General features: G+C 61.0%; 1 protein-coding gene across 1 annotated transcript in view; it reads left to right on the forward strand.

Annotated features, from left to right (window-relative positions):
• The window catches only part of TRAPPC9 (trafficking protein particle complex subunit 9), a 217326-nt gene that overhangs the window by 159612 nt on the left and 41991 nt on the right, over nucleotides 1–15723 (forward strand). The window contains exon 19 of the mRNA XM_090283329.1: nucleotides 11636–11788. Coding sequence (XP_090139455.1) covers nucleotides 11636–11788 — 153 coding nt within the window. The remainder of the gene's footprint in view (nucleotides 1–11635; nucleotides 11789–15723) is intronic.

Here is a 15723-nt window from a genome sequence, read left to right on the forward strand (position 1 = left end):
TTACACACGTTCATTTACTGGTCTTCTCCTCTGTCCTGTGCTGTGCGCAGCTTTAGAGACATCACTGTCCAGAATGTGGCAGGCACTGCCCCTGCCGGTGCCACTTTGTTAGGGAAAGCCACAAAAGAGCACGTTGTACCTTTACAGTGTTGTTTATTAATCCTTATCTTTTTAAGACACTTTGCTTTAAACAAATAGAGCTAATGGTAACTGTCGATTTCATGAAGAACTTGCCAGTCACAGACTCACACAGAATAGCAGAGCCGCCGTCAGAGCGTGGGGCACAGTCCCGCCCCGCAGGCTCCTCCGGTGCTTACACTTCGCGGGTGTCGCCTTAGGAGCCGTGGAAGAGGTGCGCCGGATGTGGCGCGGTCCTCCCCGCAGGGAGCGTCTGGTGTCCCGGGGGTGTCAGCGTGCCCACCGGGCATGAGGCACAACCACAGGGGCCCCACGAGCAGGCCGGGCTCCGAGGGAGGCTCGGTGCGTCGCGCAGGGACGGGAAGCACTGGCGTTCGTGCGTGGAGCGGGGTCTGCTGCGTCCGTGCAGATGGCGGAGGGGGATCCGCGGGGAACGTGGACGAGCCTCAGAAGGTGTGAGGGGCAGCTGGGCCTGGACTGGAGGGCGCACCGCGCGCCCTGAGGCGTGGACCGTGGGGGCGGGGCTTTTCCCTCTGTCGCAGGAGGGAGGCGGGTCCGGGAGCTCAGGCACCGGCCGGATGGGGACTCAGACCCGGGCCTCTGGGCCAGCAGCCACCCCCTCCGACACTGTGGGCACCTGCCTCTGCCGCTCCTTCCCACCCAGCGGCTTCGAGGTCCACCCGCGTTGCGGACACGTGGCAGCCGCTTCTGCCTTTTTGTCACGGGCTGGTGCTCACTGTAAGGTCGGAGTGCGGTCTGTCCATGCGTTTGCCTCTGAGGGACTTCCGGGCGGTTCTTGCTTTCCGACTGACACAATGAAGCTGCTCTGGCCATTCACGCGCGAGTCTGTGTGTGGACACGTGTTTCCCCTTCTGGTGGCGAGCACCCAGCAATGGCGTTGCTGGCGCGTGGGAAAGGTCTGTGTGTGCCTGCCCGAGAGGCCACCAGGCCGTCTTCCGGTGGCCGTGCCACCCCCTGTTCCCGGCAGCACCGCGAGGAAGTTCCAGGTCCTCCCTCACCGGTGGCACTCGGAACGGTCAGGCGTGTTGTCACTGTAGGCGTCCTGCTGGGCGCGTTGCTCATGGGGGCTTGAGTTTCCTAGGTGACCGCTGATGCTGGCCATCGCGTCCTGCCCTCGCTGCCCAGTTGTGCGTCTTCTCCCGTGAGGGTGCTGGGTCGTGACGCCCTCACTCTTTCTGGATGCAAGTCCTGTGTCTGGCATGTGCATCGTGAAGGCTTCCTCTGTGATCTGCTCCTGAACATCGCAGGCTTGTGATTTTGATGGAGTCCAGTGTGTCAGTATTTCTTCATTTTTTGCCCATCTTCACGTTCATTCAGGTGTCTCGGTCATCGCCGTTCTGCTGCAGCCCTCATCCAGGGCGGGGTTCTGCTCCGAAGTCCATTGTATTTTTAAGTTACAGATTTTCCTTTGGCCTTTTAAAATACTTTCCGTTGCATATTCTTATTTTTTTGTTCTTTTCACTTTTTTTTTTTTTGACTCGTAGGAGCCTGGTTACAACAGCTACCTTAAAGCCTTTGCCCAGTAGCCCCGGCATTTGGACCCCGTTGGGGCTGGCAGTACTGGTTTCTGAGACTTGTTCTCAGTCCACCCCCCCATTTCTTTTTTTTTTTTACACGAGTGGTGTTTTACGTCGTGTGGGGACAGCGGCAATGTTACTTTCTGTAGACGCTGACTCCGAGTGTCATTTTTACGAGCCCCTAGAGATCGCCGATGGTTTGTCTTGGCAGGCAGCCTGTCCGGTTCGGCCCTGATCATAAATTCTGCCTCCTTCCTTGCGCGGAAGTCAAGGTCTGGGTTCCTCTAGCTCAGGTTCCCAGCCTCCGCTGCCCTGGCTTCGGTGTGTCCGGTAGTGACTTGGTAAACCGTTAACCCTTGACCCTGGGCGGCAGCATTGCCGGTTCCCATGGTGCAGTGCTTCCTCTGTAGCTAGTCTCAGCTCCCAGCACGGCAGCGCGGAGCGCAGCATGGAGAGGAGACGCCTGCAGTGGGCTCTGGGGAGCTGGTGCGGGCTGGTCCCCGCACACCCTCGGTCTGCCCCACCGTGTGCCACTCAGGCCTGGCCAAGGGGCTTGTGCGTGGGGTCTGAGCCTCTGGCCAGCTCTCCCAGTCTGTGCTGTGCAGGTTGACTTGGGGTGCCGGGCATGTGGGTGAGCCCCACAGATGGGGCCCGGAGGTGATGGGGCCCAGGCAGTGGGGGGCTTTGGGCACGTTCCTAGGGAGTTTGTATTTCCCGTGTCTTCTGCGTGCCCTCTGCCCCCTGTGGCTGGGTCAAGTGCCAGGGTGTGTGCCGTAGTGGGTGGGCAGTGAGGCCAGCTGCCCCCGCTGTCGGCACAGCACTCAGCGCTCAGCCTGAGGCCCGTGGCCCCTTCAGCCTCACGACCACACTCTGAGGTCGTCCTTATTTCCACGGCAGGAAAAGCTCCAGGGGCTCAGTCGATGACCCGGACGACACGGGCATGGAAGCACAGCCGGGCTTTCACGTCTTCACAGCCCTGAGCCTCCGGGCTGGGGGTGGGCCGAGAGGACACACGGTGCCCCCTCCCCAGTTGGCACGCGCCTGTCAGTTGTTTGCAAGGGGAATCAGCGGTTCCCCGTGCTCATTTGCTTTTCTCATTTAATTTAGGGAATACGAGGTTTAATTCAGAATCGATGAAATGTGTAATTAGAGGTAATAGCGCTTTTTTACTAATGGCAACTGGTTTAGTATGATTGAGGCGTTTTGTTAACAAAACGGGGCATTTCACTGCCTTAGAACCAGTCGGCTCTGTGCTGAGTAGCTCCGCCTGGGAGGGTAATGCTTCAGCCACATGAACGGCTTTCGGGGGCCTCTCGGTTCAAGCAGTGTTTTTTCTGTCGCACCTACTGTGTGCCAGACAGCGTGCCGGGTGTTGGGGAGGGGAAGCAGATGGTCCCGTGCTGGCCGCCGGCACACGCGGTCTGTGGGGCAGCAGCACGCCTTTGGGGCTGACCTTGGCATAGGCTGGTGAGAAGCGGGCGGTCAGGAGGGGCGCGTGGCCAGCTGACGGCGGGTGGGCCGTGGGATGGGACGGGCGGGGTGCTGAGTGTCCGTGTCCAGGATGAGCAGGTGTGGCTGACCCACTGCAACGCCTTAGCGGTGCCGGTGGCAGGAGGCAGAGTCTGGGTCACAGAGGCATGTGCAGGTCAGCGGTGCTCAGACAGGGCGAAGAGAAGCCCGCTCTGACCCACGTCACTGGTGTCAGGCTGTGCGTGGGGGTTGGTATATTGCTGCTGTCTTAACGGCAGTGTGGTCACGTCGAGTTCAGATCTCCAGGATCTCTCCGGGGTCGGGGTCGCTGCTGCGTGCTCCTCGCTGGCCCCGGCCGGCTCCATTAATTCAGCACCTTGGCCAGCGCAGCCCTCCCAGCCTGAGCTCTGGACTCCGAGGTGCCACCCACTCCCCTGCTCAGACTGTCCCGCCCCACCGTGTCCTTGTCCCTGCCCCCTCCCCGCCCCTCCTGCTCATAGCCTGCTGATGTGTAGCTCCTGTGCCCAGGATGGGGAGCGGGCCAAGCACGCGGTCAGCTCTGGCCCCGTTCAGCCGGGCCCAGGCCACCCTTCCTCCCGGCATCCTCCCCGCGTGCCCCGCACCCCGCTGACTCCTCCTGGGGGGGTCTTGGCTACCCTCAGTAGCCCAGGAGCGCCCATCTGTGAGACCAGCGGTCACCATGCCCCCGCTCGGGGGTTCCCCGGGGACAAAGCGAGGACAAGCTCCCATGGTGCTTAGCACAGTGGACCCCTGCGTGGGTGTTGGCGGGGAAGGCGCTTAGCCGGGCACTGGCCCGGAGGAAGGCTGCATGGTGTTAGGGGTTTCCACTGAAGCACTGTAATTCCTCCTGGTGCTTAGGCCTCTTTGGAAGAATTTTGGCTTTCCGGATATGCATTCTAATTTTTACTTTCTAAAGGAATCTCCTTTAATTCTCAAGCTGTTCTATAACAGATCCTCTTTTTCTTGACAGCGCTATTTGTTGAAGGTTTTATGGTTGTAAATGTGCACACAGAGGATAATCAGGCAATTTCTGATTGTAAATCCCTTGGAGAAGTCATACCTTGGGGATTTTGCCTTCCTGCTGGCGACTTTGGCTTGGCTTGGGGCCACTGCAGCAGCCTGAAAACCGGCCCTGCCACCAGCCTCTCCCTCTGCGCCCGTCCCCCTGCTGCCTCCTCCTCCTCAAGTGCAGGGACGCTGCTGCCTGCCTTCCCCTAACCCTCCGTGGGCCCTCTGACCACAGTAAGCAGTTGGAGCTCCCGCAGAAAACCGCTTAGCCCGCAACGTCACCCCACCTGGCTCTGTTCTCTAGGCAAGCAGCACCCTTAGGAACCAGGCAGTTCATGTGGCGTGATGGGTTCCTGGGCGCAAGGGGAAGGGGCAGGCAGGGCGGAGGCTGGGGCTGATCCAGCCAGAATGACATTGTTGTCCCGGCCACTCCTGTCAGAGGGGGCAGGAGGCCTGGCCTGGGGCACGGGGATGGGACGGGCAGGTCCCCTCGTCCCGCAGTTGCCTGGACCTGCAGGGCAGAGGGAAGAAGAACTCACAGGCCGTGCAGGGTGATGGGCCCGGGGTCAGGGATGGGAGAGGCACGCTGGAGGCAGCATGCGTCCGCATTGGGGGATCTGGTTTTTGAGGTGCCCATGGGCTGTCATAGTAGAGCTATAATAGTGATAGTAATAAAAGAACTAGAATTCCTAAAAGTTTTCCTGGAAGTTTTCTTCTTATTAAGAATACACTCTCCTAATGAATTACAGGTCACCTCATCTCAGGTGGGTAGATGCTCACTTCACAGGTGACAATCTGGGGGGTCATAGTGTTCAGCACGCTCCCGGGGTCACAGCGTGAGAGCTACAAGTATGACTAGGTCTTCTGGTCAGAGAGCGGGGCCCGGCTGTGGTGACGCAGGCACCTGCTGTGCCTTGCCCCTCACTGCTGCCCCGTCGGCGGTCACAGAGCCTGGCAGCTGGGCCCAGGCCCGCTGTGGCCCTTGCTGCACATCAGTGTGATGTGAGGGGCGTCGTGCCGCTGGACACAGGGCCACATCTGCCTCCCGAGCGCGCCCCTGCGCCTCTGCCCTGGAGGGCCACTCGCCACTCTGGCTTGAGCCCCATTTCCTCCTTTGTAGGATTCAGGTGTCAGCAGGGATGCTGTTTATGGCCCGGTGGTGGCGAGGATGGAGTGAGATGGAGAGAGCCTGGCCTGCGCGGAAGTGCTCGGGGGTGGGGGGACCGCGTCCAGCCACACTTGAGGACACATTTCCAGACAAGAGCACTTCCTCCGTGGCGGATCCTGGCAGCCTGACATCTATCTTCCACGTAACCCGCGTGCTTTCACCTGCCCCGGGAACTGGCTATGCCCTGGGCCCCGCACGCCGCCCGCCGCCCGCCTGCCGTGCCCGTCTGCAGCTGTTCCCGGCTGTCTCAGCGCCACTGTCGCTGCTGCTTCTGATGCGCTTGCCGAGGGAAGCTGCTGTGCTCTGTCTCAGATCCAGACGTCAGAACTTCCTCTGTTTCTCCTGCGTTCTTTCTGTAGCCAGCAACTGGGAAAAACTGCCAGAGATGCTCCAGTTGTTTTCCTCTCCCCGGGCCTGCAGTCAGCCTGGCCGGAGCGTCCTGGCTCTGTCCCCCGGCCCCTGCAGGCTCTCGGAGGGATGTCGCATCCGCGTCGTCCTGAGCCTGGGTGCTCATGTCATTGCCTGCACCTCGGTTTCCTCACCTGCTTCGTGGGGACAGTCAGACTGACTTCAGGGGTCACCGGTGTGACGGTTGCAAGTACTCAGTACATGTTGTCCCCTCTACTTAATTTCCTTAAAATTTTTTTTTTAATTTATTGATTTTAGAGAGAGTGGAAGTGGGGGGGCGGGGGAGAGAAACTTCAACGCGTTGTCCTCACTGACGCGTCGGGTGCTGATTGTCATTCGCACCCTGACTGAGGACCCAGCCCGCAGCCAGGGCATGTCGGGACAGCGCTCCAGCCCACTGAGCCACCCCGCCCAGGCCCAGCGAAGTCCTTCTCCTCCGCTGTCTTCATTTCCTCCTTTTCTGGGCTGCCTTTTGGTTGCTCTTCTAAAGACTGGCTCTGACAGTCCTTCCAGCCTGGGCCCCACTGCCCAGCCTGTGACCATCGACGGGCAGCAATGAGGAGGGAGAGGTGCACGTGCGCAGTGAGGCCCCAGCTCTGTCCCTTCCCAGTGTCCTGTCAGGTCTGAGCGACATCCAGGATCTGCGGTCGCCGTCCCGCCCCACCACGCTCAGCTCTCGGCAGTGACGCGCCCGTCCCAGGATGGCCCCCGCCCGTCCTGCCCGGCTCAGCTCGGCTCAGCCAGCACGGCTTGCCCGCTGCCCTGAGCGTGCCCGGATGCCCCGGCAGCCCTGGTCGTCCCTGTTCGGCGCTTGCACAGCGTCCTGAGCCTCCCCGGGCCGTGGCCCCTTCCACACAGCCCACGGTCCGCCTCGCCGGGCTCTGTCTCACCCCGGGATGCGGAAGCTCCCAGCGCGGAGCCCTGTGTGCCGAGCCGAGGGCCTGCAGCGGGCTGGTTCCGGTCCGCGCCCCTCAGTCTGGCCTGGGGCAGCACCGCGCTGCACTCTGCCTGCAGGCCTTGGCCGGCGGGTTGCCGGGCGGTGAGAGCTTGCAGAACCTCCAGAAGCTCTCCCTGCCAGTCTTGTGCAAGGTGCCGCCTCCGTCAGTGTCACGGAGCTGCCGCTGGGCTGGGGACCCTGCTGCGGGGCCCCCGTGTGAGAGGCAGGCCCGGCAGTGGGCCGCGTCCGCTGCAAGGACGGTGGCAGTGGAGCAGGCGCCGTGAGCGTGACGTTGTTGCTGTAGGTCCCCCCGGACCCTGCAGGTTGCTCTGGAAGGGTCAGAAGGGGCTGGAGAGAGCCTGCGACCTTGTTCCTGTACTGGGCTCTCGCTGAAGGAAATCTGGGAGCCTTGACGTGTCTGCTGCCCCTCCTCTGAGTCCTTCCCCAGGCGGGTGCTGCAGTGGCGTCTTCTGTGCGGAGCACGACCCTCTGCGGGGAGCTGGGGGCGCTCGGCCGTGTGCAGTCACGTGGGCAGGGAGACGGCCGCATGCGTCCGCTCTCCAGGCCCGGCCAGGGGGTCTGCATCTGCCGTCGGCCACCTCGTGGCCTTGGCAGGCGGCTTCCCTTTCTGTTGCTCGTGGACGTGAGGCTCCCGTCAGCGGCTGTGAGGGTGCAGGCGACGGCTGCCCCGCGTGCCCGCGCGGGGTCCTGTGGGGCGCTGCTGCTCTCGCGCTGGTGGCGTTCCGGCTGGTGGCGCTGCGAGGGGGTCGCGCAGGGTCCGGGTTTGTAGAATGCGCTCTGTTTTCTTCCCTTCAATTAAAAATAATAATAAGGAAGGACTTTTTAAACCGTAATTGATCTATGAGGCTTAAGGAGAAAATCATCTTCTTCTGGGGCGTGATCCAGATGTCGTGTTTCTGCCATTTCCCTGGCTGCTGAAAGGCCGTCTTGGCCGGGCGGTGGCTCGGGCGTGGGACCGCTTCCCTCTCGTGGGGCTTGTGCGTCGTTGCGAAACAGAGACTGGGCTGGTGTTCTGCCTACTCGTGCAGACTCCCGGGGGGTGCGCCACACACAGGCAGAATCCCCGTCTTGTAACTATCAATTACCTCCCAATGAAAGTTCAATTTAATTATACGCGGATAGTCCTTCCAAATCCGGCTCCTCGATTTGTATTTAAATGCCATCATTACGGCTTCCCTGGCGAGGTCATCAGCTGTGCAAAGACTGAATCATCTGATATGGTATTTTAAAAACCAGCGCTTTTTTAAATAGACTCTTCAAAAAACACAGTACCTTTTTTAGTGCCAGCTCTTGGCTATTATTGTCACATTTGGCCATAAAATTAAACATGAAAATTGGCATTCAGTAGTGGCGTTAATTTTTATTCAACTCTGACTCATCAAAGATGGGCAGGACCGCTAGTGCTGGGGCCGTCGGGCGGGGCGGGGACCCCGGGGCTGCACGTGAGCTCGGAGGTGCCTGAGAAGCCTGTAGCGCTTCCTTCCCCGCACAGCTCTGGCCTGTCCACCCGTGACGGCGCAGACAGTCACGGCGGCAGCCGCCATTCAGAGCGTGTTCTCCATGTGCGGGGCGCTGTCCCGCCGCTGGTGTCTGCCGTCTTCTGTAATCTGCACAAAATCTTACAAAATGGCCTTTTTCAGCCTTAATTGTAGGTGGGGAAACTGGGCCGCCGAGCTTCGCGCCCTGTGAGGGCCTTTCCCTCCATGCAGCGACGCCCCCGTCCCAGAGGGGACATGCCGGGCGGTTGGGGGGTGGGAGGGGCGGCTGCAGCTCCTGGGGGAGCTGTCATCGATGGCGTGTTTGTAAGATCGAGGAAGTCCTGTCCCAGGAGGCGTGTGGGGAGCCTGGGCCTTTCCTCCGTCTGGGGTTCAGGACTGGTTCCTTCAGCTCACCTGGACGACCCTCTCACATGCCAAGTGTGCTTGCACACACTGCCCCTTGTATACGAGTGACCGGTGACCCGGGTACAGACGAGGCCAGGCTGTCGAGACGTTAAGGAGCGTGTGGAAGACGCAGGCGACTCAGGAGGCCCTTGCTCGGGGCGCCCCCAGCCTCGCCCTGGGCACTGCCGCCCCGTCAGCCGTGGCTCTGGCAGCTTCTGCCCGTCCTCGGGGGAGCTGGCCTCACCCTGACCTTCCTCACAGACATCCTCCCGTTTCTGAGGCCTGGACAAGGGTCCCGGAGACCCGTTCTTGCCCTGGGCCAGCCACCTTGAGTAGGTCGTAGGGGCTCATGCTCGGCACGGCGCCCTTCCCTGACGAAGAGCTAAGTACAAGCAAACAAGGACGGCGGAGCGTGCCGGCGCGTGGCCTTTCACAGGAGCGCCGCCCGTGCGCTGGGCAGAGGCGCGCTCCGGTCCCCCGCAGCCGCCGGGAGGGACGGCCGCTGCCTCCAGCGCTGCCGCCCGCAGAGGGCAGGTGCCGGCGCCCTGGGCCCTACGCCTTGCTCTCCTTCCCGTCCGTGTTATTGCCGAGGAAAATGTTTGCCAGTGTTGCTGTGGTTTGCCGGAGGCCCCGTCGCATTTCTGAATTACTTTTTGGATGCTTTCTGGTGAGGAACTGCACTTACGTCCTTAGGACTGTCCTCTGACCCCCGGTGAAGGGCTTGTGAGTGTGAGTACATGGGAGGGCAGGGCCCGCTATGACGTTACCGTCGCCAGGCACACGGCCACCTCCCTTAGAGGCTGCGCCGGGCAGCGCGGAGCCTGCCGCTTCGCTCAGTGCGGAGGTCGGCTGGCTCCGTCGTCCTTACGGAGAACTGCTCGCTGGTGGGGGAGATAGGTACAGGGCGTCCCAGGCACGGGGCTGGCCTCACGCACGGCTGCAGACGAGACGCCCGGGCACTGCGGTGGGCGGGAGTGTTCCCAGTAGTGCTTTTAAAAATGGGAACTGAGGGGCCGAAAGTACGGGAGGTACGTAAATTGTGTTACAGGGTGTCGATAGAATATTTTGCAGACTAATTAAAAAAACATTTTATTTATTTTTAAAGCGAGGAGGGAAGGGAGGAAGAGAAGGAGAGAGATACATTGATCGGTTGCCTCTCATGCGCCCCCAGCTGGGGACCTGGCCGGCACCCTGTGCATGTGCCCCGACTGGGAACTGAATCGGTGACCCTTCGGTTTGCTGGCTGGCGCTCAGCCCATGAGCCACACCAGCCAGGGCCGGACTAATTTTTAATGATGTGAAAGTGTTCATAGTATGTTAAGGGAACAAAACAAGTCTTTAAATTGTATGCGTACATGTATAAATAATAATTAGATAATGACTTATACATTTGCATATGTAATTGTTTAACAACACTACAATACAGCAGAAGGAGAAACTATCAAACTAGGATATTGAAATTGGAGTGGGAGGCTCTGCGTGCTTTGTTTCCTTTCTGCCTTTCTCTCTCTCTCCCAGGTTTTCCAGTATCTGTTTCCATAACCAGAGCAGAGCAGTCAGTGCCGTTTCAGAGCGGAGCCCCTGCCACAGAGCGCTTGCCTCCTGCGCTCACACGGGAGCCTCCTCCCTCCCGGGGACCGAGCCCTGCCCGGCCCGGCGCCGCAGCGTTAGCGCGCTCCACACCCCTGTCCGCGCTCTCAGGATGGCTCTGAGGCCCTACTGTGTGTCCACGCCCCAAACCCCAGGCTCTGTCCAGGTGGTTAAAGGGCAGAGCGGCAGAGGCCAGTGCTGGCCGCTGGGTCTGGCTGCACGGCTTGGCCTCGTGCGGTCTGTGCGGTGGTCTCGCCCCGCTTTCACCCTTGACCCGCTGGCTCTCAGTCAGCTTTCACCCAGAACCAGAGCTTGGGGCCCGGCATGGAGACCCTCCCTCCTCGCTCCCGTCACCCATCCGTGCAACCCCCCCTTCGTGAACGCTGCTGTGTGCTAGCTGGGGCAGTTGTGAGCGTCAGTAGACACGGCCCCTGCTGTGGGAGTGGGGGCAGGCTGGAAGCAACTAATTGGGGTGCCAGACACGTGTGTTGCGTGTCACCTACAGACCAGGGCCTGTAGGACCCGGGGACGCAGCTGGACGCAGGTGCCGGCACAGAGGCTGGGCAGCGGTGAGGGGAACCAGTGAACCCTGGCTCTGGATTCACCCCTTCACGTGTCAGTGAATGGTTTGTGCGTGACTGCAGCGTACGGGCAGTACCCCGGGCCTGGGGGACCGGTGCCCCCCGAGAGCTATGCCCAGTGGAACTGATAGACAGTTAAGTCCAAAAATAAGTATTTACAGCTCGTGGTAGGTGCCGTGACAGAGCCAAGTCAAACCCTGCCATGGAGAGAAAGGCAGGAGATGGGACAGGGCGTGGGTGTGTGGATGAGGCTCCCGGTGCGGGGGCAGGGAGCGCACGGGCCGGTGAGCTCTAGGCACGCCGGAGCTCGGGAGGGCTGGGTGCCGCCAGCCACGTGGGAGTCTTCGTAGGGGACATGGTACTTGAGCAGAGAGCTGGACAAGTGGGCCTTGGGAGCGGGGGGCCGGGGGTCGGCCGGCGGGAGCGGGGGGGGCCGGGGGTCGCGGTGTGTGTGAGCCAGTCTGTTTGGCTGAGGATGAGGAGTGAGGAGACAGGCAGTGCTCTGAGGATGAGGCTGAAGTTCCAAGGCGGCTTTTGTGGTCCCCGGGGTTAAGTAAGTGCTAATCTGTCTGAGGTTTCCCGTGTTGGGTCCTGTCTGCCCTGCCCTGTTCCAGAATTTCCCCGGGGCCCCTGCGCCCTCTCCGCGGCCAGAGCCCGTGACTGAGTCTGCGTTGTGCCCTGTGTGTTGAGCCAGCTCTGCAGCGGGAGCTACCTTGGGAGTGTGTTATTTCATTTCCTTGGAATGAATCCGCTATGAATGACGATAATGATTCATTATCCTGTCTCACGCTGGCATGTGCCGATTCTCCCACCACCAGCCGAAGAACTTGCCCTGCTGATTAATTCTTTCCTGTGTTTCCCCCTTCTCTTAGAATGGCTATTCAAGTGGACAAGTTCAACTTTGAGAGTTCCCCGGAGTCCCCCCGGGAGAAGGGGCAATTTGCAAATTCAAAGCAGCTGGAAGAAGAGCGGCAGGAAGCGCGAGGCCTGGAGATCAACAGCAAGCTGGGCATCCGTTGGCGAAGCATATCCTTCTCATGGGCGCCCTGCGAGCCTGTGCACGCCGCTTGGGCTTTCTGACCATGGAGGGGGCCCAAGAGGGGTGTGAGCTGTTGCCTTTTAGCCACAAATAGCTCAGAGGTGCCACAGCTCGGAGACTCAGGCTGGAGAGCTGGCCTTCTGCTGAGCCTCTCGCCACCTGCGCGGCCTAGTAGCGGCGCACTGCTTCCTGCCTAGGAAAGGCCGCAGGCCGCTGGGCGCCAGCCTCGGGTCACGGCTCTCTTCCCAGTGTTGCTGCCCGCAGTAGTGACAGGGTTGATGGCCGCCTCTCAGTGCTAGACTGGACGAGTTCTGCAGACGGCTGCGCACGGGACGCAGTTGTCTGGGAAACTGAAATTGCATATTGTACATCTCAGCAGCGGGAAGATGCTGTCTTTAGGGACTGAGAGGGTTTTCAGAAGGACTGGTGTAGGCGTGTTTGCGAAATAACCAGCTTTGCCCCGGACTGCAGAGCCACTCCTGCCTCTGGTGAGTGAGCCCTCTGGGGAAAGCCCAGGCCCGCTTGTTTCTCTGTGCATGCTCAGCAGTCTTTACAGAGCACCACTCCTGGGTCGGGTGTTGTGAGAGGCTGGGGTGCAGAGATGTGGCCTCCGTGTACCTGCACCATCGAGGGGGGTCTGACTGTCGTCTGAGAGTTCAGGGCTCTGCAGGGTGCAGGGGCAGAGTGCTGTGCCGGTGCTGTGAGGCTCAGAGGAGAAGCTGCTGGGTGTGGGGCAATCAGGGAAGCCTTCCCAGAGGGGGTGACATTAGAATGGGCTTTTGATGGGTGAATAGGAGTTGAATAAGGACACAAGGGTGGGAGATGCCTGCAGCTCGTGAGGGGTGAGAGGATGGCTGCCCAGAGCATGTCTCCAGGAAGAGGCGACTGACGTGGGTGTCCGTTACTTACCTTATTCACACACCGCTCTGTTGCATCACCTCAGCTCATTCCAGACTCTCCTGGACTCTGGGGAGATCTGCAGTGTGCAGGTGGCACAGGTTCCAGGAGCCGAGGCCAGTTCCTTTGTGCCCCTAACATGGGTTTGAGGCTGGCCCCTTCTCCGTACGGCCTCGCCCTGCTCTGTGACAGGCGGGCGGGCTCTGTTACAGGAGCCAGCACCAGAGGGGGACGGTGGAGGCAGTTAGGTCACATCCCTGCTGAGTGGCCGAGAGCCAGTGCAGCCCCAGGCCGGCGGCAGGCCCCGTGGGGACAGGGTGATCTCCTTTGCGGGAGGCAGTAGAGGGCTGCGGGCCATCGGGGTGGTGGGCGAGCACCCTCAGGTTCTCTAGTTCTGGGAGGGAGGTGACACCCTGGCGCTGGGCCAACCAAGGGAGCTCACGTTTCAGCTACTCCTTTTTTTCCTCTAAATTTAAGAAACCCCTCTCTCTCTCTCAACCCTCTTTGTCGGTTCTGTTATTATACCACCGTGAAGGCCGGTTCTCACGCGGCTTCTGTGTGATACACAATTATGGTTACTGAGCGGGTCACACTGCCCCAGAGAGGCTGAGGAAGGAATGCCCGTCGGCGGGAGCCCAGCTCCGCAGGTCCCCGCAGACACCCTGGTCACTCCCATGTCACCTACCAGGTGCCAAGCAGGACATCAGCATTTTTTTACCTCAAATCTGCAAAACAGGTAGTACCTGCTCCTTTTTTTTAAAGTAAATGTTGGACATTAAGCAGTTCACGTGGGATTGCCTAGCTGACAGGAGAGCCAGGATGCCAAAATAGGGTTCCTTTCCTGCTGACCAGCAGCGAGGTCCCAGCTCCCGACGCTGCAGGCATCAGCGCTGTGCTGCCTGGGGCAGCTGGCCGCCTCTGTCCAGAGGACGGCGGGCCAGGCCTTGCCCGGCTGTCCACCTCCCCACCTCCAATGGGACCCTAAAGGGTCAGAATGGTGATCCTCACATCCCCCGAGGAGCTGGTTTGGAGGTTTCACCAAGTGTCACTCGTCCTGTATGGTTCACTTGACACACCCACTCTTCCTAGGAGCCCTCTGTCACCTTGGCCCCGCGGCCCTGGGTGCCAGCCTCCTGCTGGAGCACTTACAAAGGAGGGGCGGTGGCCTGCTTTCCCCGGGCACGGTCTCCCTCGCCACGCTGCTGCTCTTGAGGTCACTCGGCAGTGGTTTATTGGTGACCTGCTACGTGCTGGGGGGTGTGATGAGCAAAATCAGGTGGGGCCCTAGCTCTAGTGCTGGGACCCGCCGGGACACTGGGATGAGACCGTCTGGTGAATGGACGCTCCTTCCACAGGTGCGGCAGACGATGGTTACCGGCTCCGTTGCTGTTTGCTGAGCGCTGTGACAAGTGTGTGCATGGAAGGGACCCCTGCGCCTTGTCCCGAGGGCAGCCCTGTCCCCATCCGCGGTGCAAGCAGCAGGGAGCTTGGAGCAAGCTTGCTGCCAGCCCCCCTCTCCTTTCCTTGTTTTCATTGCAAACCTCCCTCCAATGAGCATTTCAGGGGTTGGTGAGATACTTGCTGACGTGCCGGAGTCCAGCCCCCTGTGGGCTTCCTGACAAGAGCTGGTGCACAGCTCAGCTGACCCCTGCGCGGCCACGGGCCGGGCCTCTGAGCAGTCTCTGCCAGGTGGCCTGACCGGCACACTGCTCCTGTGCTGTCTGGAGACCGTTTGTAACCATCTGGCTGCTTTGCGAGCAAGGCAGAGAGAGCCAGAGGAGCCTAGCGCCGAACCAGGCCTTCGCTGCCCAAGGACTGGCGTGGCAGATGGAGCATCTTTGCGGGATGCAGAGGTCAAGGCACGTGGATGATGGGGCAGGGCGATGTGGAGCAGCGCGGTGTTCTCTTCGAGCGCAGGGCCCTGCGTCCCAGGGGAACTGCCTCTCCGGGGGCTGCTTGGGCACAGCTGTGTCTTGGCTGTGCACTGCTGAGGGGCACCTAAACCCAAGAAGCTCAAAGTGGCTGCGACCCTTGTTGGTTTTTATCTGGGCTTCCCAGGCGTCTTCATAGCCCCGTGTCCTCAGCTTGGTCGACCGGGAGTGGGACAGCTGAGCTGAACGCTGCCGCCCTGCGTCTCCCTCTCCCAGTCTGCCCCCAGCCAGCCCCTCCCTACTGTCCTCACAGAGGTGACACGCCCTGGGTCGCCGGAGGTCGCTTTGGCCTGTCCAGGAGGGTGCCCCACTTACACGGGCTCCGCAGCCCTGGACACGAACACTGCCATCTCACCTGCAGGGACAGGCCCAGGCCCTTCACGGGCTCAGGCCAGCGTGCCGCAGAGATCTGTGCCTCCAGCGCCCGCAGCTCTGACCCTGGAACCACGCAGGTCGCCTCCCGGAGGGAAAGTGAGCCACAGAGGTAGGGTCCAAGGGACGCTTGCCCTCCGCAAGGCGCCATCCGAAGGCCTGTGGCGTCCCAAGGGTCTGAGCCCTCAGAGGGGCCTGGGAGGTGAGATCTGGATCCACGGGCTACACATGGGACTCGGGACCCATCTCACGGGAGAGGCGTGGCGCACGGGGAGGCGGTCAGGACAGGGACGGAGTGCCGCACTGCGCCCTCACGCCAGCCCTTCCAGCTGTGTGGTGCTGGGAAGTCCCTCCACACCCCCGAGGGGTCTTGTCCACCTGAAACTGCTGTGGGGACTCTGATGTGGGCTGCAGGTAACTAGCACCTGTGTGCTCTGTGAAGGGCAGCAGGCGTGTGTGGGGCACCTCCCGGGTGCCAGGCACAGTGGCAGGGCCAGGAACGCTGCTCCATCCCCTCCCAGGGCTTGCAGCACACGCAGCCCTCTGAGCCCCGTCCTTGGTGGCCTGCAGACATAGCAGCTGGGAAGGTGGGGCTGCCCGCCCCTTGGCCTGGCTGATGTGAGCCGGGGATGCTGGAGGAAATGGAAGCTGAGCGCGGACTGGACCCGGACGCTGGGGGCACGGCTCACCGCCTCCTGGGGTTGGTGACAGGCAGGAGGTG

The sequence above is a fragment of the Furipterus horrens genome, unplaced genomic scaffold, assembly GCF_987537825.1.
Source record: "Furipterus horrens unplaced genomic scaffold, mFurHor1.1.pri manual_scaffold_7, whole genome shotgun sequence".
In the NCBI taxonomy this organism is placed as follows: domain Eukaryota; kingdom Metazoa; phylum Chordata; class Mammalia; order Chiroptera; family Furipteridae; genus Furipterus; species Furipterus horrens.